Source organism: Anabrus simplex, chromosome 14 (assembly GCF_040414725.1).
Source record: "Anabrus simplex isolate iqAnaSimp1 chromosome 14, ASM4041472v1, whole genome shotgun sequence".
Classification (NCBI taxonomy): domain Eukaryota; kingdom Metazoa; phylum Arthropoda; class Insecta; order Orthoptera; family Tettigoniidae; genus Anabrus; species Anabrus simplex.
In genome coordinates this window covers 80,805,436-80,832,089 of record NC_090278.1, presented here as the reverse complement: position 1 = coordinate 80,832,089, position 26,654 = coordinate 80,805,436, and the positions used below count along the sequence as shown (strand labels likewise).

Sequence of the window (26,654 nt, the reverse complement as noted above, 5' to 3'; positions counted from 1 at the left end):
GTGCTTCATTCATTTCATTCCTGACCCGGTCGAATGACTGAAAACAGGCTGTGGATTTTCATTTTGATTTTCAAGTACCTTTGGGATGAAAAGGCAACAACTAGCTAGATTCAAGAAGTAAAGAAAGATTTAAAAAGAAATTATATAAGAAGAAACTATGGACAGAGAGATTTTTAGAAAGAGGGTGGTAAGTATGGAAGGATTCCAAGAAAGATTGAACAAGAAAGCTGGTGCGCAGTGGTCCGAGGACAGCAAGAAACAGCATGGTGAAAGGATTAAAGAATATTGGAAGGAACGGAAGAGAAAACAACAAAGTATGAAGAATTGAATTGAAATTGGCACGTGGTCCTTAGCAGGCTTCATCGAAAAGAAGAAAAAGAAGGAGAAGAAGAAGGAACCTTAAGTTGGAAAGAAAAGTGTGTAGCAGAAAAGCGAGAAAAAGGGTGTGTCAGGCAGCGGGGGAGGGGGGACGTACTACAACGAGGTTCAAGACAGGGGAATGAAAGTAAGATTAATACCGTAACAGGTGTATAGAGATTATGGAAGTACCGGGCGTCCAGCGCGGTACAGCACGGGCTGTAATCATCGCAGTAGTCTGAAATTTCGCAGGTATGCTAACTAAGCAATGCTCTCGCGAATTATGCCACAAAAAATTATTAGTTCCATGTCTTGCCACCAGGCGAAAATATGGCTCTGTATAAGTCAAAACGTGCAATATTCCGTTACCCTGACGTCAGTTCCCTGGTGACGCATATTGATTCATTTTTGCTGCGAGAAACCTTTAGCAACAACCGCATCATCTCCAGTCATTTTCCAAATGCGTGGCTTTCAAGATTCCCAACCTAAATCCATGTGGCTTCTGGTTGTGCGAATACTCAGGGACATATCTGGTTTCTGCCTGATGTAAACGCTGGCATACAACGACATGTCGCTCTGATTTCACCCGATACTGTATGTTGTAGCCAACTGTCGACCATTTCGTGTTAAGGATGCAGCATATCGCTGAGTTGGGAGGCCATATTGAACATTTTTTGTAACCATAAATGCTAATCATTGTGCTAGAAGCACCGTCATCATTTGTTCACTTTTCTTGCCTTTATTCTGCGACCCTACACTTGGATCAAAAATAATCCATATGGTTCTTCCTCCATTTCCTTTTCCACTTTCATCCTCAATCTTCTCTCTAATTAAAGCATTCTGTTCGCCGGCTTCTGTCCATGAATCAAGAAAGTTCAGCCGATAATTGATAATGTTAGGAGCAGATGCTTGAAAATTGAAAGGAAAGATGGATCTTACAGTATCGACGAACAGATTATACCCTGTTCCTATATGATGTTAGATATGGTTGCTTCTGAGTGAAACATCAAATGGCTGCAACTTAAAGGACAGTGCATACCTTTTATGTTTTTGTTATTTCCTCGATAATCTCTTTCACATAAGACAAGACTTACTTGCAATAGTGATCGAACTCCCTCGTCAGCACCCTTGTTTGTAGTTCATGGTATCTTTCCCCCACTATCCCTGCAGTCTTCAGTCTCAATAATTTTGCAATTCAGTTAGGTTTTACTTTGCAGAACGTCAACTGTGTCGTCGGAAGTTTGAGTCCAAGGTTGCGCGTGTGCCATTTTCCAACACTGCAATGAGTGAGGCCTCGTGCTGATGTAACGCTAAACGTTTAATTGGCATTCATTGACGTCGTCGACGGATTCGTGAAGGGAATTTCAAATGCATAATTACAACTGACTAGCCTTTCTGATCGAAGTATGTCATTGATCAGCAGTGATGGGAAAAGTAGAAAATAGAAGTAATCAGGCTCATTTGCAGTCAACTGAGAAAAAATACTCAATCATTATTACGAAATATTCGCTATTACGAATTAATCAGTAAAATTACAATTATTTCACAGAATGCGAGTCTTCAGGGAATCAAGAATATTTTTTTCATATGGGTATGGAATGATATAAAGTTTACAAGGAATAATACGGCAGGCAGGTGATACCGTGGATTTTATTCCACCAACACCTACCCACAGCGGTTACGTGAACTGAACTGCTTCATTTTTGTTTTATTCAATCAATCAATCAATCAATCAATCAATCAATCAATCAATCAATCAATCAATCAATCAATCAATCAATCAATCAATCAATCAATCAATCAATCAATCAATCAATCAATCAATCACGTGTACACGTTCTGAGTAAGATGTTATTAAATTCAATCAGTCACTACTAATCTGCATTTAGGGCAGTCGCCCAGGTGGCAGATTCCCTATCTGTTGTTCTTCTAGACTTTTCTTAAATTATTGCAAAGAAATTGGAAATTTATTCAACATCTCCCTTGGTAAGTTATTCCAATCCCTAACTCCCCTTCCTATAAATGAATATTTTCCCCAATTTGTCCTCTTGAATTCCAGCTTTATCTTCATATTGGGATCTTTCCTACGTTTAAAAACACTACTCAAACTTATTCGTAAACGAATGTTATTCCACACCATCTCTCACCTGTTAACTCGGAACATACCACTTAGTCGAGCAGCTCGTCTCCTTTCTCCCAAGTCCTCCCAGCCCAAACTTTGCAACATTTTCGTAACGCTACTCTTTTGTCGGAAATCACCCAGAACAAATGGAACTGCTTTTCTTTGGATTTTTTTTTCCAGTTCTTGAATAAAGTAATCCTGGTGAGGGTCCCATACACTGGAACCATACTCTAGTTGGGGTGTTACCAGAGACTTATATGCCCTCTCCTTTACATCCTTACTACACCCCCTAAATATCCTCATAACCATGTGCAGAGATCTGTACCATTTATTTACAATGATATTTATGTGATTTCCCCAATGAAGATCCTTCCGTATATTAACACCTAGATACTTACAATGATCCCCAAAAGGAGCTTTCACTCCATCAACGCAGTAATTAAAACTGAGAGGACTTTTCCTATTTGTGAAACTCACAACCTGTAGTCGAGAATATAGCCGGAATAAACACACGACGGTGAAGAGGTTAAGGCGTTCCCATATTTGAATAAATATTTTGAATTCGTTACCCTGGAAATAATGAAAACTCGTAAGTGGCATTTAAATTTTACTTGTGAGCAATAATTTGGAAAGTCTGACTAGTCTTGCCTAGTGACTTAATGTCTCTGTGCTAAAGAACACAAAATGAAGTAATGTATTTTCATTTCACGGCCGACTGGATCCCTCGCTGCACTAGCTACCTAGCTAGAGCGACGAATCAAGTCGGCCGTGTATCTTATGTCGGAAAGGTTTCGGCTGCCTGCACAATTCCTACCCTCGCCGCTAGATGGGGGTCTTCATTTATTCCATTCCAGATCCTGTCGAATGACTGAAAACATGCCGTGGGTTTTCATTTCCATATTGAAATAAACCTATTCATTTCAAATCTTCTACAATTAATAGTGTCTCTGTTTTCAAAACTGCAAGCTTATGTCCTTAAATGCACCTGCTTTTGACTTACAACTCTTACTCCCTGGCATCAAAGATTTGATAGGATCTTGCTCTTAGGGCTGTATTAATGTATGGACAGTTGTCTGTGGGCCTTGAGAACATGGAGGTCCCATAATAATCTAACCACAAACCAGATTTTAACATTAATTTTCCGATCACCCACCTGAACATTCAAATTTTTCCTTTTAATTTTGCTTGCAATACAATGGAAGCGGAATATTGTAATGTACCGGTAATTAATGTCTGGTGACAAAAATGCGGTCCGTGCATTTCCATTGTTAGAAGCAGAACCTCAGCTGTTCGTGTTGCAGTCAGTGGCGTCGATAAGGACCCCGCGGGGTGGGGCAGGGCTTGTGAGGGGCCTATGACTGTTTGTTACTGCAGTAACTGAAGAGTGATTTTTACATATTGATAAAGCTACAGCACACAACACAGTATTATTTGTATTACAGAGGATTATTCCAAACTTAGGCCGCCGTAGTGCAGAGCTTCTTTCGTCTATAGGAGTTCGGTAGTTATTTCTGAAGGAATGTGGTTTTCCCAACCTGTTCAAATAATAACCATCCCTGGCTGCCACTGTTAACAATCAACACGGCTTTTGAAGTAATTATTAGCCAGTACTGAGAACCGAGTGGTCAGCGAATAATCGATAACAAGGACAGCAAGCTTATGTAAACTCTAAATAGGTACTGAAGTTTCGAGCCTGTTTATAACTCTCGGCAGACAGTGTGGCTAAGTAGGTCTGCGATGGACGGTTGACTTGTAAATTATTTGGTCCTCGGAACGATATTATTTCTTAATATTGTGACGGTCAGCGTGTTTTGGTTACTGTAATTGGAATATGAATTTGTTGTGTGTGTTCGTACCATATAAGTCTATTATTTTAACTCCTTTGAATTTGAAAACTAAAGTGTGTAACTTATTATTGCTGTTAATTGTAATAATATACAACCTTGTACTACGAGTTAAACTTGAGACCTTCTTTATCAGAAAACCAGAGGCCCATCTTCAATTATTGCGGGGGTTCCACTAGATTCTTAGCGCCGCTACTGGTTCCAGTAATTATAAATGTATGTGGTGAAGGCTTAAAAGAAGCGAGGAAAATGAATTGTGATTTATTACGTGTAGTGATATTTTGTTCCTCTTAGTAGTTGTAGAGACAGAGCCCGATGCACCGCCTTACCTGGGGACCTTAAATGATATGCGAGGTTTTCTAAACCTGAAAGATTCTACAAGTTATTCCTCCCATGAACTTTCGGTCGTAAGAGGCAACTAAAAGGGAAACCAAGGCTTCTCAACTTGGGAGTGTGGGTTGGCGATCACGGTTCCGTTAGGTGAGTGTGCAATTGGTTCCACTTGTGTCAGTGTCCTCGATGAAATCTTTGCTGTCTGACCTCTTTTGGTCAACTATTGTTCTTTCCCGTTCCCCGTGGATTACGTTTGCGAGTTCTAGGGAATGTTTTATTTTCACGCCCTTCGTCGCCCTTATTTTCTTTTGCCGATACCTTCAATTTTCGAAGTATCCGATCTCCTCCATTCTCCTTGTGAGTAGTGTTAATAGAGGATGGTTGCCCAGTTGTACCTACTTCCTCTTAAAACAATACTCACCACGCCGCCTAGACACAATTATATAAATGTCAACTAGTAAGGACGATAACCTGCCAGTAAATGAACGAGTGCGGGTCGTATTCGGGAATATACCCATGGTGTGACGCCTTACGAGTGCTCTGGTTGAAAGGTTGCAAAGCTCTCGATGCGATGAATATACCGATTACAATATTATTTTCAGGAGTAAATTACGAGTGCAAATTTAATTACTTTTACTCAGTTAATTCCCAGCTCCGTCGATCAGTATACCAGGAAAGGTGTTCAAAGTCGTTTTAGAAAGGAGGGTACAAACCCGACGGTGGAGAGTAAATAGGATCAGACTGTGGACATTTTTCAGCACACTACAAGCTGCCTCTGTGGTTTTCCGGGGTGGTACGTAAATTAAAGTCACGACTACTTCCTTCCTCTTTCTTGTCCATCCCTTCCGATCTTCCCATTCCCCTCCTACAAGGTCGCTGTTCAGCATAGCAGGGAGATACTGGTCCTCTTCCCCCGTTGCACCACCGACCCAAAGTCTGACGCTCCAGGACACTGCCCTTGAGGCGTTTCAGGCAGGATCCCTCGCTGAGTCCAAAGGAAAATCAATCCTGGAGGGTAAACGGATTAAGAAGAAGAAGAAGAAATATGTGGAAAAGATCTTTTAATTATTCAGATTTCGTCTGAGCTCTCGAGCGAGTCTATCTTCACCTCGACCTGTTTTCTGACCAACTTTTATGTACATAAGTGAAAGCTGGGTCGACTCAAGATAAGTTCGAATTAATATATATGAAGGTAGCGAGAATGATTTATGATATAAATGCACGGGAACAATGGCTGAAGGGTATTGGAAATGAGAATATAAAAGTCTAATTTAGGAATGAATTCGGTAGATGTAGTGGTATGAATAAACTGACCTGAGTGGTGGTGACATTTTAGATGAAATGAATGGAGGAGGATCGGTTACGTAGGAGACTAATGAAGTCAGCTATGGAAGGTAAGAGAAGTATAGGGAGACCAAGGTAACGGTGATTAGCTTTTGATGATAAGAGGTGTGGAGACGATTGTGGAGAAGCTTAGTTAATTCACAGAGACTTGCATCTGCACACTCAATGGCGTAACATTCTATAATGAAACTGTATGCATGTGTGTGTATTTAAATATCAATCATTAATAGAGCCCGGATTTCTTGCCAGTAATAGGTTAGAATGCCAACTTACTGAAGCGAGTAACAAGTATAGTCTATCCTGCACAATGGTTATGATATTAGATTTGCAAAAAAATTAGGGGTACGGCCTATCTGAAGCACCTAGAATGTATGTTACTCTTGGTACATAACAGAAGAACGGGTTAGTCAACAGTTGCTAAAAACAATTTTTTTTTTTTTTTTTTTTTTTTGCTAGGGGCTTTACGTCGCACCGACACAGATAGGTCTTATGGCGACGATGGGATAGGAAAGGCTTAGGAGTTGGAAGGAAGCGGCCGTGGCCTTAATTAAGGTATAGCCCCAGCATTTGCCTGGTGTGAAAATGGAAAAACCACAGAAAACCATTTTCAGGGCTGCCGATAGTGGGATTCGAACCTACTATGTCCCGGATGCAAGCTCACAGCCGCGCGCCTCTACGCGCACGGCCAACTCGCCCGGTAATAACAAAATTAGTTTGCATTCTAACCTATTATTGCCTAAAATTCTGAAGTCTACTCATTAAATACATCCTAATCACCAGCCTTCACCTCCAACTTGTTGACTCTTGGGAAAGAACAAAGAATGAAACGATACAGGAATGCGGAAAGGTTTAATAAAACACATGATTTGATTTGTATTTTTTGTTTGTTTATTTATTTCAGACATAATGGATTAGAACTGAGAGGAGAAAATCCACAAGTCTGAGATAGATTTAAAAAGTTAAGAAAGCTTCTCCTATAATGCATTGTACATCAAAATTGCAAATTAAAGCAAGGTGTTTATGTGCTGTTGACTTATTTGAATATATATATTTGGTTTATATTTGTCACATTAACCTAGTACCCAGGGATTACTTCGTAGTTAAACAAATCGTATCCAATTTGTATATATCACCGACAGTTTATCACAGTTACTTTGATAATTTAGGATCTATGCATCTCCAGATTAGTTATAGGGTGAGAATATATTCAGAGAGATGAATTGGGTAGCGTTTTGTATCAATGGATCACAGTGTGATTTTGAATGAATTGTTAGCATCTATACAGTTTAGATTATCTAAAAAAAATTATTATGTTTGTTATAGTAATATTACTAATTTACGTTGAGTGGAGCAGTTAGCGGAATCTGTAAAGCGACAGTGGACAAAATGCTATTGCTTGAAATAAAAACAATAAATCAAATTAACATTCGAAACTGTACTAAGGTACATCCTAAGGTTGAAATGAAACTAGTCATTGCTAACAAATTCAGAATTAATAAATTTACGCTTTGATAAATCTTAAAATTAAGTTTTGCCGGTTGTTCAATTGATTCATAACATCCTCCGATATCTCCATTTATGAGAAGATCTTTGTTCTTTCTTTACGGCGAACAGTCTGTCAAGACATCAAATTCTATTTTTTGCATCAACCTTCTTTCGATGTTTGGGAGTACAACACAGAAATCCGTTTCTCACTCATTGACGATCTCAAGTAAGTCTTTACACGCTTCAAAGTGTAGGAAAAGCGTTCTCCTGGGCATTTCTTGGCTGATTTAGTTAATCTCATCCAAAGTTATCTATACTTGGATATACTCACATAAGATCTACCTTCCGAAGAAGCAGGCTTAGATATAACAAATTAGCAGTCTTCTTGTCAACACCCATTAGAAGTTGCAGATAAGATTTCAGTTGCAAACACTCATCCAGCTAGACAATCTTAATGTTTAATTCTCCTCAACATCAGTAATTGGTAGATAGCACTTTTAGGCACTAGTAGGTTAGACTGCAAAAATATTTAACCAAGGCGCAAGCGTTTTCTACCCGCAGAACAGTTCTGCAATGAGATTTGCATAACTAGTAGTGATCTGCACTATCAGAACCCCTAAAATTTATGCAACTCACCTGCATAACTGTAGAGTGGTTAGATGATACTTGCGCCTTGTTCGAATACGTTTGCATTCTAACCATTTATAGTGTGAAAATCCTTCGCCTAGTAATTAGGCTACTGCAATTATTATTACATTTTTGTTATTCCAAGCACTACAAGTCTATCTCCTAAAATTCTTCTTCTTGATGCTTTCTGAATGCTGCAAGAAGTCATCTGTGTGTTGGAATCCAGAGTATTCAGAAAATAAAATATTTTTAAATGGAGAAAACTACCGTCCCTACCAAAGTGCCTCCCGGGCCTATGACACCTATTTAGAAATCCGTGATTGGGTTTAATCAGTCTCATCCATTATCCACTTCATACTTCCAACAGACGGAGCCATAGCAGATTTTATGAAGGAATTTAATAAATTATTAACAATTTTAATTTCCTTATGACCTTGGCTAGTAAACAGAAATTCATTGAATAACCTCTACATTTAATCAATATCAAATTTCTAGCTCACTGTGTTTTCTTCGTCGCCAAATTACAAAGTTTTGAGATCTGATATCCTTTATACCGCTCATGATACTCAAATACGTCCCTGCACTACGCTAATGTTTAAGTCTTTATGTTCTGTTATATAAGGTGGGTTGCTTCGTTACGATTACGTTTTTTGTGATTAATACTTCTAGTCTACAAGGAAAAGCTGATTTAGTGTGAAATCTTTAACTACATTATTAGCTACTTCTAACATAGTTGAAGATAGTTCCCGTTCTATCGAAGGCTTCAGTTCTGTCAGGAACCCTCCGAAGTTGGCGTTGATAGCTGCGTTGATAGCTTCTCCTGCAAACATGATAAACGTAAGACATTAGGACATTACAGATATTGTTATCACTAGAGCCCGAAATTTTATGCATTAATAGGTTAGAATGCAAACTTACTGGAGCGAGAAGCAAGTATAGTCTACCTCCACAATGATTATGCTATGGGGTTTGCATAAACATTAGGGGTACGGTCCATTAGAACCCCTAAAATTATGTTACTCTTTCCACATTATGGAAGAGCGGGTGGCGGACATTTCCTACTAACCAAATTAGTTTGCAATCTAACCTATTACCGCATGAAAATCCGGGCTTTAGTTATCACAATTATTATTAGTGATGGTAGAAGTAAGGAAGACATGAAATGCTGACTAGCACAAGTAGGGAAGGTCTTTCTTAAGAAAAGAAATTTGCTCACCTCAAACATTGGTATACTCCTAGGCATTGTATGGAAGTGAAACATGGACGATAACTAGCTCAGAAAGAAAGAGAATAGAAACTTTTGAAATGTGGTGTTACACAATAATGTTGAAGGTGAGATGGGTAGATACAATCACGAATGAAGGGATACTGAATCGAATTGGTGAGAGGAGATCGATTTGGCTAAATTTGACGAGGAGAAGAGATACAATGATAGGACTCATCTTAGACACCCAGGACTTGTTCATTTAGTTTTTGAAGGAAGTGTAGGTGGTAAGAACGGTAGGCGTAGACCAAGTTACGAATATGACAAGCAGATTAGAGCAGATGTAGGATGTAGTAGTCATGTAAAAATAGAAAGGTTAGCACAGGATAGGGTGGCATGGAGCGCTGCATCAAACCAGTCCATGGACTGATGACTCAAACAACAACACGTTATTATTACTCACGAATGAGTCCATTTCGGACTCCTCAAAGTATTTTGGAGATGTTTGGTTGGCTTTCTTTGTAGCCATGTTGCCTTAATTTATTTATTACGGAGCACGTTGGCCATGCGGTTAGGGGCCCGCAGCTCTGAGCTTGCATTCGGGAAATAGGAGTTCCAACCCCACTGGCGACAGGCCTGAAGGTAGTTTTCTGTTGTTTCTCATTTTCACACCAGGCAAATGCTGGGGTGGTATCTTCAATACGGCTATGGCCGCATCCTTCCCATTGCTAACCCTTTCCTATCCCATTGTCGCCATAAGACCTGTCTCTGTCGGCGCGACGTAAAGCAAGTTGTAAAAACATGTTGCTGTGGGCTTCTTTTCTCTCTTCGGACCAAGTTTTTTGTTGTTTATCTTCGTAGTCAATATGACATGTGTGAATTTTTGAATCTTCTCCCTGTTTTGGATGTTTCGTTGTGTGATTCCTGACAATTTAAGATGTTGTGGTCATGACAGTTATGTCTCCCTTTTATCGCGTGAGTCACAGGGGCTGATGGGCAAGATGGCTGCTATACATTGGATTTATGGGACTAATCCCTCGCATCTCGCACAGGAGCTGATGGTCAAAATGCGGACCACCCGTAGTCGCTACGTGTGTCCTGTTTTTCACTCTATCGGAAGAAAATTGGAACAAAAAACGTTTCTAAATAATATTGTAAAACAACTAGGTCATGAGAAATGTTCCTTTAAAACCAACCCCAAATGTGACACATCGAGTTTTATGTTTTAGGCCCCTTCTGAAACTCCTCCTTATTTTGAATTTTTTGAACAATTATAGCTACGATACCAATAGCAGTTATAAGTTACTGGTTTAAATACCAATTTCCATTAAAATTCCCCACACCAGTTTCCCTGTCATGTTGTGAGGGACGGACAAACAAATATTAATTTAACCGGAGTACAAAAATGAGGTTGATATTCATAAAGTACGGACAGAAATATAATTTTATGTATGTATGTTCCTACATAGCTGTGGAACGCATGGACCAATTCCACCTAAACTTGGTAAACATATGACTTACTGTCCTAAAAAAAATACTGTGGTGGTAAGACACTCCTAGGGGTAGAGTTGGGAAGGGTGTGACCTGCAAAACAGTAATAGAAGACCGATATTAGTGTTGAATCCACAGATTTCGGGGTCGTTAGGCTAATTGGGTACATTCCCAATGGCAGCTGGAATTGTGAACGTCATATCTACGTGTCAATGCATTAATTAATTAATTAATTAATTTATTTATTTATTTATTTATTTATTTATTTATTTATTTATTTATTTATTTATTTATTTATTTATTTATTTATTTATTTATTTATTTATTTATTTATTTGTTTGTTTGTTTGTTTGTTTGTTTGTTTGTTTGTTTGTTTTTTTGTTTGTTTGTTTGTTTGTTTGTTTGTTTGTTTGTTTGTTTGTTTGTTTGTTTGTTTGTTTGTTTGTTTGTTTGAAAGGATCGCCTACTTTGCAGACAATCTGGGCTGCCACAAGGGCGAAGTTTAACGCAAACATCCGAGAACAGACAGGGAGCAATCCAGTCTGTAGAAAAAAATTCCATGAAATAGTATCCAACACAGGACTCCACACTTTTTATGACAAGACGAAGTATATGAAAGGGACTAGATCAGGTTTCAACAGTCAACCGTTAATCACCAAATATGAAATTATCACTCAAGTAGACCAATTTAATTTTTTTAATTTTTAGAATTTGCTTTACGTCGCACCGACACAGAGAGGTCTGATGGCGACGATGGGATAGGAAAGGGCTAGGAGTAGGAACGAATCAGCCGTGGGCTTAATTAAGGGACAGCTACAGCATTTGCCTGATGTGAAAATGGGAAACCACGGAAATCCATCTTCAGGGCTGCCGACAGTGGTGTTTGAACCTACTATCTCCTGGATGCAAACTCACAGCAGCGCGCCCCTAACCGCACGACCAACTTGCCCGGTAATTTAAGTGTCTAGGTGAAATTATTGACCCAGCAGTGTTAGATCAGCAAGCTTACAAAGAAAGAACTGCAAAACTTCATAGAACATACAAAATTACTTGGAAAGGATACAATTAAAATTATATGAAAAATGGCAACATTATAATACTGTAGTTAAGTCGGTGGAAAATCTTGAGTAAAGATGATCGGAAAAGAAGAAAGTAAAATCTTCAGATAAATCTTGGAACTAAACAGGAAAATGAAATTTGGATGAAAGAATAATCGCGTGAAATATATCAAGTTACCGAAAAAAATCACAGATACTATCAGGAAACGGCCATTAAAGTCTTACTTATATAGAGTAGATAATAAGAGGCTGACAAAGAACATTTTAAACTTAGCTTTATCAATTAAAAAACACTATAATTGGCTACAAGAAATCAGCGAAGACCTAAATGAAATTGGCATTAATGAAGAAGCCATGCGAGATAGAACGAAATTCAGAACCTTAATTCGCAAACACAAATTTTCTGTAAAGCCCACCTGACTAAATACAGGATGGACTGACAACGTAAAAAAGGAACACAGCGAGAGGATGAAGAGATATTGGAAAAATAAGAAAAAAACCTCGCTCGAAAGGAAAAACACATGTCAGTAATTTTAAAACCACAACATAGTTCATAAAATATCAGTCAACGCCACAATAAATAAATCTATACAAAATTCACTTCACACATATTAACAGGGAATACAAATCCTGCAAGTAAAAATTCAAAAAGGTACCGGACAGTGCCGGCTACTGCAGCTAGAAAAATATGAAGATGGCTGACTGCTTACAAGTGAAGCACTTTCCATGCCCATCAGATGACAATGTACTCACCCAAGGTTTTCTCCCCACCGAACAGGTTCTCCAACTTCACGCTTCCCTTTCCAATGTCGAATTTAATATTCATGTCGGGAAACCTGATGTAATCGTCTCCATCCTTCTGGTACACTTCTCCGTTCAGCAGAACGTCGGCCTTGGTGTTAGCTGAAAGAATGTATCGCCACAGATTAGAATTCAATTATACAGGCATTCTCCAGTATTAGTCAGCTTGAAGCTGATCATGACATCACTAGACTTCGGAATTTTATTCAGTAATGGATTAGAATGCAAACTAATTTGGTTAGTAGGGAGTGTAGACCTGCCCGCTTTTCAGCAACGTAGCGAGAGTAACATAAATTCTAGGGGTTTTGATGGAACCCACTTTTCAGTAACGTATCGAGAGTAACATAAATTCTAGGGGTTTTGATAAGAGCCTACTTTTCAGTGAAGTAGCGAGAGTAACATAAATTCTAGGGTTTTTGATAAGAGCCTACTTTTCAGTAAAGTAGCGAGAGTAACATAAATTCTAGGGGTTTTGATAAGAGCCCACTTTTTAGTGAAGTAGCGAGAGTAACATAAATTCTAGGGGTTTTGATAGGAGCCTACTTTTCAGGAAAGTAGCGAGAGTAACATAAGTTCTAGGGGTTTTGATAAGAGCCCACTTTTTAGTGAAGTAGCGAGGGTAACATAAATTCTAGGGGTTTTGATAGGAGCCTACTTTTCAGGAAAGTAGCGAGAGTAACATAAATTCTAGGGGTTTTGATAAGAGCCTACTTTTCAGTAAAGTAGCGAGAGTAACATAAATTCTAGGGGTTTTGATAAGAGCCCACTTTTTAGTGAAGTAGCGAGAGTAACATAAATTCTAGGGGTTTTGATAGGAGCCTACTTTTCAGGAAAGTAGCGAGAGTAACATAAATTCTAGGGGTTTTCATAAGAGCCTACTTTTCAGTAAAGTAGCGAGAGTAACGTAAATTCTAGGGGTTTTGATCAGAGCCCACTTTTTCGTGAAGTAGCGAGAGTAACATAAATTCTAGGGGTTTTGATAGGAGCCTACTTTTCATGAAAGTAGCGAGAGTAACATAAATTCTAGGGGTTTTGATAAGAGCCTACTTTTCAGTAAAGTAGCGAGAGTAACATAAATGGGGTTTTGATCAGAGCCCAATTTTCAGTCATGTATCGAGAGTAACGTACATTCTAGGGGTTTTGATAAGAGCCCACTTTTCAGTAACGTAGCGAAAGTAACATAAATTCTAGGGGTTTTGATCAGAGCCCACTTTTCAGTCATGTATCGAGAGTAACATAAATTCTAGGGGTTTTGATCAGAGCCCACTTTCCAGTGATGTAGCGAGAGTAACATAAATTCTAGGGGTTTTGATAGGGCGTACTCCTAATGTACAGGGTCTCTCTCTTATAAACCCAGACCGAGCGCACGGTGTTTGTTCTCTGTGCTACAGCAGCTGCCTCAGCCCAACTTACCTCCCGTGTACACTTGTACGGTTTGATATGTAGCTCTGTGCGCAGAAGAAACTGAAACCTCTGAGTGATTTCTTCGGTGACCGTTGAAGATTTGCACCAATGTCATGTAGCTTTTCCTTTGTTCAAACTGTTCATGTGCGCGCATGTTTTTTTATTGAGTACTGAGTCAGTAGTTTCAAATTTATTTACAATTACATGAATCTGTGCTCGTGAAGGTGGCACTTCACCAGGAAATTGCTGAATAAATGCAACGCGTACCTGTCGAGCTGACTCGTACTTAAAATAACTTTTACATACGAGAATACAGTGTTGCAATGATAACTTTCTCACCATGTTAGCAGCTGAGATTCAGACTGGCGACTGATGCTTGAGAGGTCGAACACGTACACGCGCCTTACAAGATCAAGAACTATGCGCGCCTCCAGTACAGAATAAGAACGCTGTTGGACGGTCTGGGTTTATAAGGAAGAACCTGTATATGCTTATTTCATAGCGTTCGGTCTTGCCTGATACTGTGTGAGGTCTAGAGCTCGCCTTTTTAGGCGGTAATAGGTCAAAAATTAGAACTTACTGAAGCTAGTAGTAGGTGAGCTTATTCCTGCACAACGGTCATGCGATGAGATTTGCATAAACATTAGGGGCACGGCCCATCAGAACTCGTAGGATTGATGTTGAGCGAGCGGGTCGACACTTCCTAAAAACAATAATTTGCATTCTAATATTGTCTAAAAATACAAGGTCTAGTTATAACAGTAAAGCTTCTCCTTAATTTCGGGAGGGTGCTGAGTTCGGCCCACCCCATCCCGCACTACGAAATACACCATTGGTTCTTGTTGGAATACAAAGTTACTTACTAATGTTAAGTTTCATTGGTCCATTTCCTTTGATAGGGATGAGTAGAATTCTTCCGTCCACGTCATATCGGGCATCAATGTTCAGGAGTGGAAGATCCAGTTGGAAAGAAAATATGTATTTCTCCATGTCGGCTCTGGAAACAAAAGAAGTGTATAGTATACAGAGTGAGCCCGAACTTCACTGAAAAACTTTCGGAGGGTGTTCAGGGATACCTTCTTGAGTATATTGGTATAAGGGAACCCCAGGTTTCCGATGGCTCGTTGTGGAATAACTATGTAATTATGATGTATTGTTATCCCAATCAACCTTGTTTCTGTGAAAATACCTTCATGTGAAACCAAAACGAGCAACACAAAACCCTCGGATGAAAAGCGTACATTGTGTTCAATAGATTCTGTCAGTATACCAGGTGTTTTGCTAGATTTTGTGGTAAAGTAAACACGTAATTTTCAAGGCCATCGGCTTCTACACACTTCGCCCATCTTTCAGGTAAGTTATGAATACCATGCCAGAAAAAACTGCTTGTTTTTGCAGCAAACCATTCGTCAAGTCATTTTCTAACTTCCTCGAAATTCCTAAAGTGCTGCTCTGCGAGCTCGTGCCCCATTGATGCGAAGAGGTGATAGGTGGTGCCAAGTCGGGAGAATATGGCGGGTGCGAAAAGATGTCCCATCCAAGTGATTTCAAGGTGTCTTTCACTGGTTTTGCTGTGTGACACGGTGCATTGTGGCGTAAAATATCACTTTGTCATGTCTTCTGGCCCATTCCTGTCGTCTGTCGATCAATGCGTGATTTAAATTCATCATTTGTTGGCGACAGCGTTGTGCATTATCGGTTTCGCCGGGCTTCAAGAGTTCATAATGCACAATACCGCTCTGGTCCCACGTGACACAAAGTACCACGTTTAAATTATCGAAAGCATGTCTCACATGTTCTAATCGATGGAGCGTATTCACCATATGTTTCTATCAGCAAACGATAACTTTCCACAGCCATTTTATTTAGATTAAAGAAGAAAAGCAATGCGTGTTGCAAATGTTCTCTTTCAGGCACAAATGTTGACATGATCACTGAAGGCTACAACACATACGCTAGTATTTGGCGGACTCAACTTGTGTGTGTTGGTAGGTTAATGTCAGACGAACAAACTGACGTATCTGTCAAATTCATACGCTGCGTACTGTTCACGGGCACCATCTCTTAGTGCAACCAGAAAAGACTTATGCATACACCTGGTAGTAAAGTATAAAGTCAGTATAGTAAACCAAACCAAACCAAACCAAACCCCATGGCACTACAGCCCTTGAAGGGCCTTGGCCTACCAAAGCGACCGCTGCTCAGCCCGAAGGCCTGCAGATTACGAGGTGTCGCGTGGTCAGCACGACGAATCCTCTCGGCCGTTATTCTTGGCTTTCTAGACCGGGTCCGCTATCTCACCGTCAGATAGCTCCTCAATTCTAATCACGTAGGCTGAGTGGACCTCGAACCAGCCCTCAGGTCCAGGTAAAAATCCCTGACCTGGCCGGGAATCGAACCTAGGGCCTCCGAGTAAGAGACAGGCACGCTACCCCTACATCACGGGGCCGGCTAGTATCGTAAAGGGCGTTCTAAAGGTAACAACTCCGGGTCGTTTGCTTCCGGCACATTAAAGAACTCCTGCGGGACAACATTTCGACACCGTCAAGACGTTAGGACGGATGTAAAGCAAAAAATTATTGTTATTATTTTCGGTTCAATACAGATGAAAAGCTAATTGCGGTAGCAAATCAAATGAAATTCAATTGCCCTGTAACAACCTACTTCATTTCTATGACATAAACCTTGCGATCGTCCATCCGTTGTGTTTGTACCTTCTTTTAGAAAGTGTATTGGCACCTGACTGTTGCATATAACTTATTGTTGTTCTAATATATAGCCTTACGATATAAATAAATACAACTCTTTATATAAAAATCCCCATTCTGTCTGTCATTCAAAGCGATTATGAAAAAAAGCCCGAGATGGTTTCATGAGCTGAAATTCACACCAGATATATGCTATTGCTTTTCTTTTACAAGAAAAGAACAACGAAGCTGTCACAACCAGGAATTTGGTACTTCTTAAAGAAAAGAAAATTACGTGTCTGAAGCTTCGTTGGAGGTGATTGCTAATGAGAATAGAATAACATAGAGATGGCGACTCGAACCGCGATGCATTCGCTCGCTCTAGCCAGGATATGTGCCCGTCGCCATGTTGCTTGGGCCGGTTGCTGTCTGTTATTGATCAAGTTACTGCATTTAAAGTAAATATACAAGGATTTAGTGTTATTATTTGAGTTTATTGAACTGTTGAAAGGAGTTGGAACAAAAATGAAGGTACAGACTTACGGAAGAAATGAGAAATCTACATATAAATGGCAGACGAGTTTGACTGTGGCGAAGCTAATTATATGCTATAAATTTCATTTTTGTTCCGTATTGAAGTGTAATTATAAGAAATAAATTGACAAGAGGGTCCACCTTTTCAATACAATATATCAAGTGAATAACTGAAATCAGGCGACGTATATTATATTAGATGCAATAGCTGAGCAAAACATTCGGAGGTCTAGTAGGACAATTTTAGGTTCTAGATGAAACTTCATGTACATTGATGTTTCTTTTACGAAACCAACAATTCAGTTTATCTCTGTGGTAAAGCTAGACAAATATATTGTTCATGCAGAAATTCTGATGGGCTCAGCTTCAGGAAGAACGTGTTTTATGCGAAGAATTTATCTGGAAATTTTGATAGACCATTGATTCTTAACCGGAGGCAATTTCAACTAAATTTAGCCTTCTCTGTCACAGGCAACATGGCACAGGGACAAACTTTAAAAAACTTTAAAAAAGATTTGGGACGAACTCACCAGTACAGTGGTTACCTATGGATAACTATACAGTAGGCCTATGGAGTAAGTCAAGAGTTTCGCACCGGGCGAGTTGGCCTTGCAGTTAGAGGCGCACGGCAATGAGCTTGCATCCGGAAGATGGTGGGTTCGAATCCCACTGTCGGCAGCCCTGAAGATGGTTTTCCGTGGTTTCCCATTTTCACACCAGGCAAATACCTTAATTAAGGCCACGGCCGCTTCCTTCCAACTCCTAGGCCTTTCCTATCCCGTTGTCGCCATAAGACCTATCTGTGTCGGTGCGACGTAAAGCCCCTAGCAAGAAAAAAAAGTGTTTCGCAGATCCATAAACGTCGAAGTACAACTTCCCTCTACAGCTGCACTCAATATGGTTCATGAGGAAATTTCATAACTCTTGTTACGATTCTATACAATTGACATGGACGTAACATGGGAAGAGTAACTTTTGTTTCTAAGATATATGAATATAATCACTAAAAATTTCCAATTAATTTTTACTGTTCAAGACAGTAAATAAATATATTAAGTACGTACTGCATTCCGGTGATTTTAAAGTTGCTGCACCCATAAGCGTTCACATTCGTGGCTGATACTTTGAAAAGGCTGTTGGTAGCTCCGGCGACGATTATTTCCTTAATAAGCAGAGGTTCAATGGATGGCACGTTCAGATCTGGAATTCCTGAAAGTAATGAGAAATCAGATTACCTGTAGGCAATCTCACTCGCAGCTACGCGAAATTATCTGTAAAAGATGGAGCTCCAGTTATGTTTCCTATGATAAAAAGACTAAGAATGCAACAAACATAATATACTGTATATCCCATAAATACTTCTTGGACTCTGAAGCGTTGGAGATGTGGGTCTGGAGACGAATGAAACTAATTATATGATTTGAAAATAGAACAAACAAAAACGTTCTGCAAGAAATCAAAGGGAAGAGAGAGAACTGATGCTAACGATACAGGGAAGTGGAGCTAAGTTCACTGGCCACACCTGCCTACGATAAGGTTTGAAGACTCTCTTTCTCAGCCAAATGACGTAGAAAAAATTAAAACGGGATATATACGCATCAGCAATACCGCACTTCCAGAGAGACTACAGTGTCAGGAATATATGATTAAGAGGACTGTTTCTAGGTGCTAGGGGGACCATCCCCGGAAAATTTGTCGAATGGCGGTAATGGTACAGACTGGGCATAAATATTCGAGAAAAAATTGTTTCCACGATTACAAAATTCTCATTGGCAATACTGCGGAGCCATTTGCATGGAAAACGTGCAACATGCACCCTGGGAGTTCTGATAGGCTGTACTCCTAATGTTTATGTGAACCTCATAGCATAACCCTTGTGCAGGCTACAATACTCTTCAGTAAGTTTATATCCTAATTTCCTCCTGACAGCATAAAAAATAGTTCATACTTCTGAGTATTGATGCAAAGGGTATTCCTTTTACGAAACCAACAACTCAATTACATTTTCAAAGGACTTGTGAGCTATTCTGTGTCCTTTGGCAAACACGTATTGATGTCAGAATGAATAAATAAAATAATATAGCCATCTGCTGCAAGGGAAAATCTCGGGAAAGATAGGTCGAGGACGACCGAGGAAACAATTCCTTCAAGACTTGGCATAGAGTCTTCATTATTGTTATTACTATCAAACTAAAGGAGGAGCTGAGGACGGAGAAGAATGGTTGCATAGACAAGGCATTGCTTTTAGACACGGAAGATTAATGATGAGGTATTTCCTAGACTTCACAATGTAGGACACCATCTCATGCCTATTCTTACAACTAGATACATGCATTTTCTATGTTTTTTGGATTTATTTTCCCCGTATTCCTCTGACTATTTACCTCATCCGCCACACACTGAATGCTGACCAATGCAATTCACAGTTCATGTCAATTTCAACCAATCACGGTCGACTGTCACATGGATATTATCGAAATGAGATTATCGCACCTGCTAGAAAATTCTTTGAAAATTATTTAGGTGCATAGGTAATTCTCACAAGCTTACCGACAAAACTCAGAAAGGCACAACAGTCTGTGATGAATAGATGTGGGGTTTTTATGCAGAATGCAAACTAATTTGGTTATTAGGAAGTGTCGGCCAGCCCGCTCTTCAATAATGTAGCGGGAGTAACATACACCCTAGGGGTTCTGATAGGCCGTACTCCTAATGTTTATGCAAACCTCATAGCATAATACTTGTGCAGGCTAGCGTACACTTGTTACTCTCTTTAGTAAGTTGGCATTGTAACCTATCCTATTACTGCCTAAAAATTGGGGCTCTAAATTGATGAAGATGCACGAAAGCATTTGTTTTTGGCACCTTGAATATACATCAGAGAAACAGTGAGTACTCACTTGCAGATACAGCAGATGACTTACCGTCTGCTAGGCGTGGCCGAATTTCTTCTACGGTGTTCATGATGCACTGGGCAAGTTCTGGATCTGCTCGCCTACAGACGTTGATGTAATCAGCTGAGAAGCAAAAGCATACAGCCACATTAATATAAAACATGTTGAGGGAAAATGCTCTACTTAAATTATTTTTAGTTCAAAAAGTATTGCAAGAAAATGAACGGGTTTATGTTGAGTACATTGTCATGACGTGAAACACATAACGGGCGATAGTTAATGTCGAAATAAGTATCTAGTCAGTCTGGGTTCGAAATTTTATGTTTGACACTTTATTTCTTACGTCCACGTGTTCCAAATAATTTTCTACCACTGAGGCAGGAGATATGTTAAGTTGGGTGCTCCGGTAGCCTAGAAATAGCTTAACAACGCTCGGCCACCTTGACTTTTAGATAAGTCTTTTGATGCTCAACATGTTAGGACTTTTCGAATTCGAACAAGTCGCTCTATCATCTCAACTGAGTTTTCGATAATTTTGAAACAATATATTACCCATATGTCGTAGCATTGAAGCCCCCGTGGCTCAGGTGGCAGCGTGCCGGCCTCTCACCGCTGGGTTCCGTGGTTCAAATCCCCGTCACTCCATGTGAGATTTGTGCTGGGCAAGGCGGAGCCGGGACAGATTTTTCTCCGGGCACTCCGGTTTTTCCTCTCATCTTTCATTCCAGCAACACTCTCCAGTATCATTTCATTTCATATGTCAGTCATTAATCATTGCCCCAGATAAGTGCGACAGGCCTCGGCAGTCGGCACAATTCCTATCCTCGCCGCTAGATTGGAGGCTTCATTCATTCCATTTCTGACCCGGTATAATGACTGGAAACAGGCTGTGGATTTTCATTCATGTCGTGACGTTATATGGAAGAACGAAATTGAGTCGTCTATTTGCAAAACCGACCATCTCCAAATGGTTACATATTTTAGGAGACCGAAATAACGTATACAATCTAAAGAACGAGATTTAAAATTATTTTGATTTGCTTAATCGCTTATAAATGGCACTGTAATGAATGTTACAGAATACCAATGTTTTATATGTATAATTATTTGGAATATTTAAATTTCAAATTTTGGAGATGGCCGGGTTTGCACCAAACGAAAGAATGAAAATACACAAAAAATGCTATGTTTTTGAAAGTTAACAAAAAAGAACACAAGGCCCCTGTTCAGCATAGCAGGTGAGGCCGCCTGGGCGAGGTACTGGTCATACTCCCCAGTTGTATCCCCTGACCAAGAGTCTGAAGCTCCAGGACACTGCCCATGAGGCGGTAGAGGTGGGATCCCTCGCTGAGTCCGAGGGAAAAGCCGAACCTGGAGGGTAAACAGATGATGATGATGATGATGAACAAAAAAGAAATCAATATAGTGAATAGCCAATGTATTTACACAAAACGAACTAGAATTAAACATTAATTGTCTACACTGTGCTCACATCTTCTGGATTGTTTTGGGGAAGGTTGTTGTCATCAGTGAGTTATTTATAAAACTTCATCAGTTCTACAGTTCACCACTGAATCCCAAAACATTTAGTCAATAGAGATTCAACAACTTTCAACAATTTTCGATGAAGAAAATACGCTGCTAAGAGGCCGAGTTTGCAGCTAATGGTTTGCCGTCTTGTCTAAAAGTAAATTAGTGTAATTTAGTAAAAGAAAACTGTAGTCATGCACTGTGGAAAAGAGAAAAAGAGAACCCAAGTGAACATAGACGGAGAACGGTTAGAGAATGTAGAACATTTTACATATCTGGGTAGCATTATTAATGGGAGTAATGAAATCAACCCTGAAATTAATAACAGTAAAGGTACAACATTGTATAGGGGCTGCCTGGCCGAGGTGGCAAAGGCGTGTTCGGTTCGCCCGGAAGGACGTGGGTTCGAATCCACGTCAGGAAGTCGTAAAATTTAAGAACCGAGATATCCACTTCTGGAGGTGCACATGGCCCTGAGGTTCACTCAGCCTACACCGAAAATGAGTACCAGGTTAATTCCTGGGGGAAAAGGCGGCCGGGCGTAGAGCTAACCACTCTACCCCATCACGTGTCGAGGTTACGGATAGAGGAAGCCTTTAGCTTGCACTCCTCCAAGAGCCTTCATGGCCTGCACGGAGATGAATGTTTTTTTTACAACATTGTATCATCAAGTTAGACAGCTTTTATGGGATGACAAAGTACCGAAGAGAACGAAATTAACACTATATAAACAGTATTTATTACCAGTTGTAACTAATAAGAATAAGTAATAAGAGACAAGGCAGTGAGGTCCAAGCAGTAGAAATGAATTTTTTAAGAACATTGGTTAAAAAGACAAGAGAGAGAATTCAAAATATTAAAATCAGAGAAGAGCTAAATATAGAACCGTTAGTATAGGAAATACAGAAAGCAAGACTGAGATGGTTCGGACATGTACAAAGAGTGGGAAAGGAACGGGTAGCAAGAAGGAAATTGGAAAGAGAAGTTAAGGAAAAGAGACCAGTTGGAAGACGGAGAAGAAGGTGGATGGATCAGATATGGAAGGACATTAGAGAAGCTGGATTGGATGTAGCGAAAGTAATGGAGCAGGAAAAGTGGAAGGAGAGAAAGGAGTGGAGGAGGGTTGTTAACCACACCTGGGCGACTGGAGTGGGACATTGATGATGATGATGATGATGATGATGTAAAAGTGGACAGAGAATACATTCAGCACATAAAGTGGATTTTTTTTTGGAGATGGCTGCTTTTGCAAATAGATGACTCAAATGTCTTCTTCCCACAATCAAAATAGTATGAAAAATGACTCTTTACCGAACTGTTTTTTTTAGAAATCAGCTCTGATTGGTTGAACTTGTTTCTCAGTAATGTGAGCACGGATAATCAGAGTGATTACGAATCAGCGAACAACAAACTTTGAGTAATTCGAGTTATTGTATGTAATAGTTTGACATATTTTATTATTATAAGAAATAGGCATTAACGAGCAGGGAGTTTCTGCTGTTAACCTTGGTGTTTTGAGCCTCTGCACGTGCGGGCAGTAGAATAATACCCACAGCATCCACTGACTGTCGTAAGAGGTGTCTAAAAGGGACCACAGGGGATTTTAACTTGGGAGTATCCTTGGCTGAGTTCTGGTATTTTTTCCTCTTACTTGTGACTAGCTCCTTGCTTCCATCATTCTTATCCGACCTACCTTGGTCAACTCTTGTTATTTTCCTATCCGGACGGCATTAGGTCCTGCCTTTCGAAGTCCTTCCGTATCTTTCTCCGATAACCATAATTTTTCCAAGTATCGGGCATGTTCCAACTTTCTTCTTATTACTGTCAATAGAGGATTGTTACCTACTTTTACTACCTCTTAAAATATTACCACCACCACTTTGCACTTTCCGTTATTTACCCCATTTCCGTGTAAAAATAATCTCGGTATAGATCAAAACCACCATGCTTAATTAATTAACGGCTTGTGGCATCTGGTGAAGCCTGGAAATCTTTCGAGCTGCGCCTATGGACGATCTGCTCATCTGTGAAAATAGGGCTGTATCTGAGATGAATTCTCATGAAGACAGCACAAACATCCTGCCTCCGAGCCATAGAAATTTTCGAATGAAATCTAAAATTCTCGTCTAGATTCTACCGGGAATCGAACTCGAAAACCCTTGGAGCTAAGGCCACCATGCTAATGGAACCGAACATAGGCTATACACATTCTTCTTCTTTCTTTCTAAATCTGTTTATCCTCCAGGGTTGGCTTTTCGCTCGGACTCAGCGAGGAATCCCACCTCTACTGCCTCAAGGGCAGTGTCCTGGAACGTGAGACTTTGGGTCGTGGGATACAACTAGGGTTGAGAACCAGCCACCAGTACCTCGCTCAGGTGGCCTTACCTACTACGTTGAGCAGGGGCCTTGTGGGGGATGGACAAGGAAGAGGAAAAAAGCGGCCGTGGCTAGTACATAACAATAATGTAAAAATCTCAAACCGAGCCAGTTGGTACCTCTGAAAATAGTTTTCTGTGGTTTCCCTTTTACACCTTTAATGTGTTAGAGCGAAGTTAAACAAGTAGTAAACGAAAGGACAACAGAAGGCGTAGACCTCTAACACCGCCACTTTATAGACCTAAATAAATAAATAAATATCACATACAAGGTCTCCAAAACACGGGAATACGTTAATAAAGAAGACTAACTGGTAAAAATAGCTCGGAGAGTGGATAACCTCGAACATTAATGAGGATCTAGCCATGAAAGCCAGGTGTACAAAATTGGAGAGAGCTTTCCATCTCTGCAAGAACCTTTACAAGTCCAAATCTCTTCCCCTTCACCTGAAACTTCACCACTATGAAACCGTAGTTAGACCTTCGATACTGTATGCCACAGAATGCTTGAACATGGTCAAAAAGGGACAAAACACGAATTTGGAACTGAAAGAACGAAAGATCCTGACAAAAATCATGGAATCCATTAAAAAGGGAGTTGAATACATAATTAGGCATAACAACGGGCTTTACTAACATTCAGAGAGCATAACATCAGCCATGAAGAAGGGGAGACTTATCTTCTACGGTCACTGACCTCTAGAATCTTCAACACCATTTCTAGAGGGAAGAGGACAAATGTAAAATGGACGAAACTGGTTCGAAAAGACCTAGAATTCTAAAATTTTGATCGCAAGGATACATTCAACAGGGATAAATTTAGAATGCTGATCAGAACATCCGACACTCTCCAATCACTGACAGCTGTAGTGGGAGTGAGGTTGACTCAGAAAAACAAAGCAACCCGCAGTGCAAAGCTGAAGGAATAGTGGACTAAGAGTTAGGAACCACGTGTCCAGGGGATCTAAACGAAACAACAATAAATAGCTGAATACCAAGGTGGGTTCAGAAAAGGCAGGTCGTGCACGGGGCAGATATTTAATCTGATGTGGTGTACGTTGCTACAACATAGAAAGGTATCATGGCGACGATGGGGCAGGAAAGGGCTAACTGGGAAGGAAGCGGCCCTGGCCTTAATTAGGTACAGCCCCAGCATTTGCCTGGTTTGGAAATTGGAAAGTACGGAAACCCATCTTCAGGGCTGCCGATATTGTGGTTCGAACCCACTATCTCCTGAATACTGGATACTGGGCGAATTTAAGTGACTCCAGCTATCGAGCTCGGTCGCGTCATAATCTTAGTGAACTTAAGGACAGCTTATGATTCGATAGATAGACTTCCTTATTTCACTTTCTGAAGGAATGTGGGGTGGATTCAATGTCAATCAGTATAATCAGAGATACACTCACGGACACAAAGTCTAAAGTGCAATTATTGGGAGAGTTCACAGAATAAATTTAATCCAAATCCAATTAATACTGGTATGAGACAGGGGCATGGATCGTCCTCGATTATTTTTTACCGTGTCTTGGAAAAGGCAATGAGAGTATGGGAAGAAATGCTGAAAGAAAGACGAATGGTGGGCTGGCCTTCTAATCCCAGCTTCGCAGGTTCGATCCTGGCTCAGTCCGCTGGTATTTCACTGTGCTCAGATACGTCTGCCTCACGTCGGTAGATTTACTGGTACGTAAAAGAACTCCTGCGGGGCTAAATTCAGGCACCTCAGCGTCTCCGTAAACCATAAAAGTAGTCAGTGGGACGTAAAGCCAATAACATTAACAGAAAGAGGAATTCACCATGAGATAAGGCTAGGGTCGAAATTTAAAAGGGGTAGGCATAAATTGTTCCACTTTCGCTGACGATATTGCAAACCTTTCCGAGAAATACAAGCATCACTTATCCGCGTAAACTTTTTGAAGGAAATTACAGAGAAAGTTGGACTTCAGATATATTTTGAGAAGACCAAATGCATGACTAACATTGGAAATTCACCTAGAGTGTTTATAACGGAATATGGAAAAGCCGACTGGGTAGAAGTGTTTAGATGGCCAAAATAAATAAATAAATAAATAAATAAATAAATAAATAAATAAATAAATAAATAAATAAATAAATAAATAAATAAATAAATACCATAACTTAACTTAATCGGGAAACTGATAGCAAATTGATTCAAGGAATCTGGTTTGTTAGTACATGAGGAAGTTGACTGCTTCACTGTGCAAGGTTGTTAATGTCGACTGGACAGTTTTACTGTTGACAGGAGGAAGAATGTGCTGTTGTAATTGATCCCACAGCTAGGTTTGAGGACAAAGCTGAGCAGCCACATAGTTATTGAAAATCCACAGCCTGTTTCTAGTCATTCGACCGGGTCAGGAATGGAATGAATGAAGGTCCCATCTAGTGGCGAGGATAGGAGTTGTGCCGGCTGCCGAAGTCTGTCGCACTCCTCTGGGCAGTGATTAATGAATGAAAGATGAAATGAAATGATATTGGTGAGTGTTGCTGGAGTGAATGATGACAGGGAAAACTGGAGTAACCGGAAAAAGAGAATCCTTTCCCGC

The 26,654-nt window shown here is 40.0% G+C and overlaps 1 protein-coding gene and 1 long non-coding RNA gene across 2 annotated transcripts in view; both read right to left on the bottom strand.

Moving 5' to 3' along the window:
* Positions 1–1,512, bottom strand: part of LOC136885485 (uncharacterized) — an 82,694-nt gene extending 81,182 nt beyond the window's left edge. Inside the window, exon 1 of the long non-coding RNA XR_010861538.2 lies at positions 1,452–1,512. This is a non-coding gene — a long non-coding RNA (uncharacterized lncRNA). The remainder of the gene's footprint in view (positions 1–1,451) is intronic.
* A 5,353-nt stretch (positions 1,513–6,865) lies between these two features.
* The window catches only part of Jhbp3 (Juvenile hormone binding protein 3), a 39,514-nt gene continuing 19,725 nt past the window's right edge, over positions 6,866–26,654 (bottom strand). The window contains exons 3-7 of the mRNA XM_067158426.2: positions 20,216–20,308; positions 18,356–18,500; positions 14,934–15,067; positions 12,619–12,768; positions 6,866–8,932 (exon numbers count right to left, since the gene is read on the bottom strand). Of these exons, the coding sequence (XP_067014527.1) occupies positions 8,778–8,932; positions 12,619–12,768; positions 14,934–15,067; positions 18,356–18,500; positions 20,216–20,308 (677 nt within the window). The 3' untranslated portion in view covers positions 6,866–8,777. The remainder of the gene's footprint in view (positions 8,933–12,618; positions 12,769–14,933; positions 15,068–18,355; positions 18,501–20,215; positions 20,309–26,654) is intronic.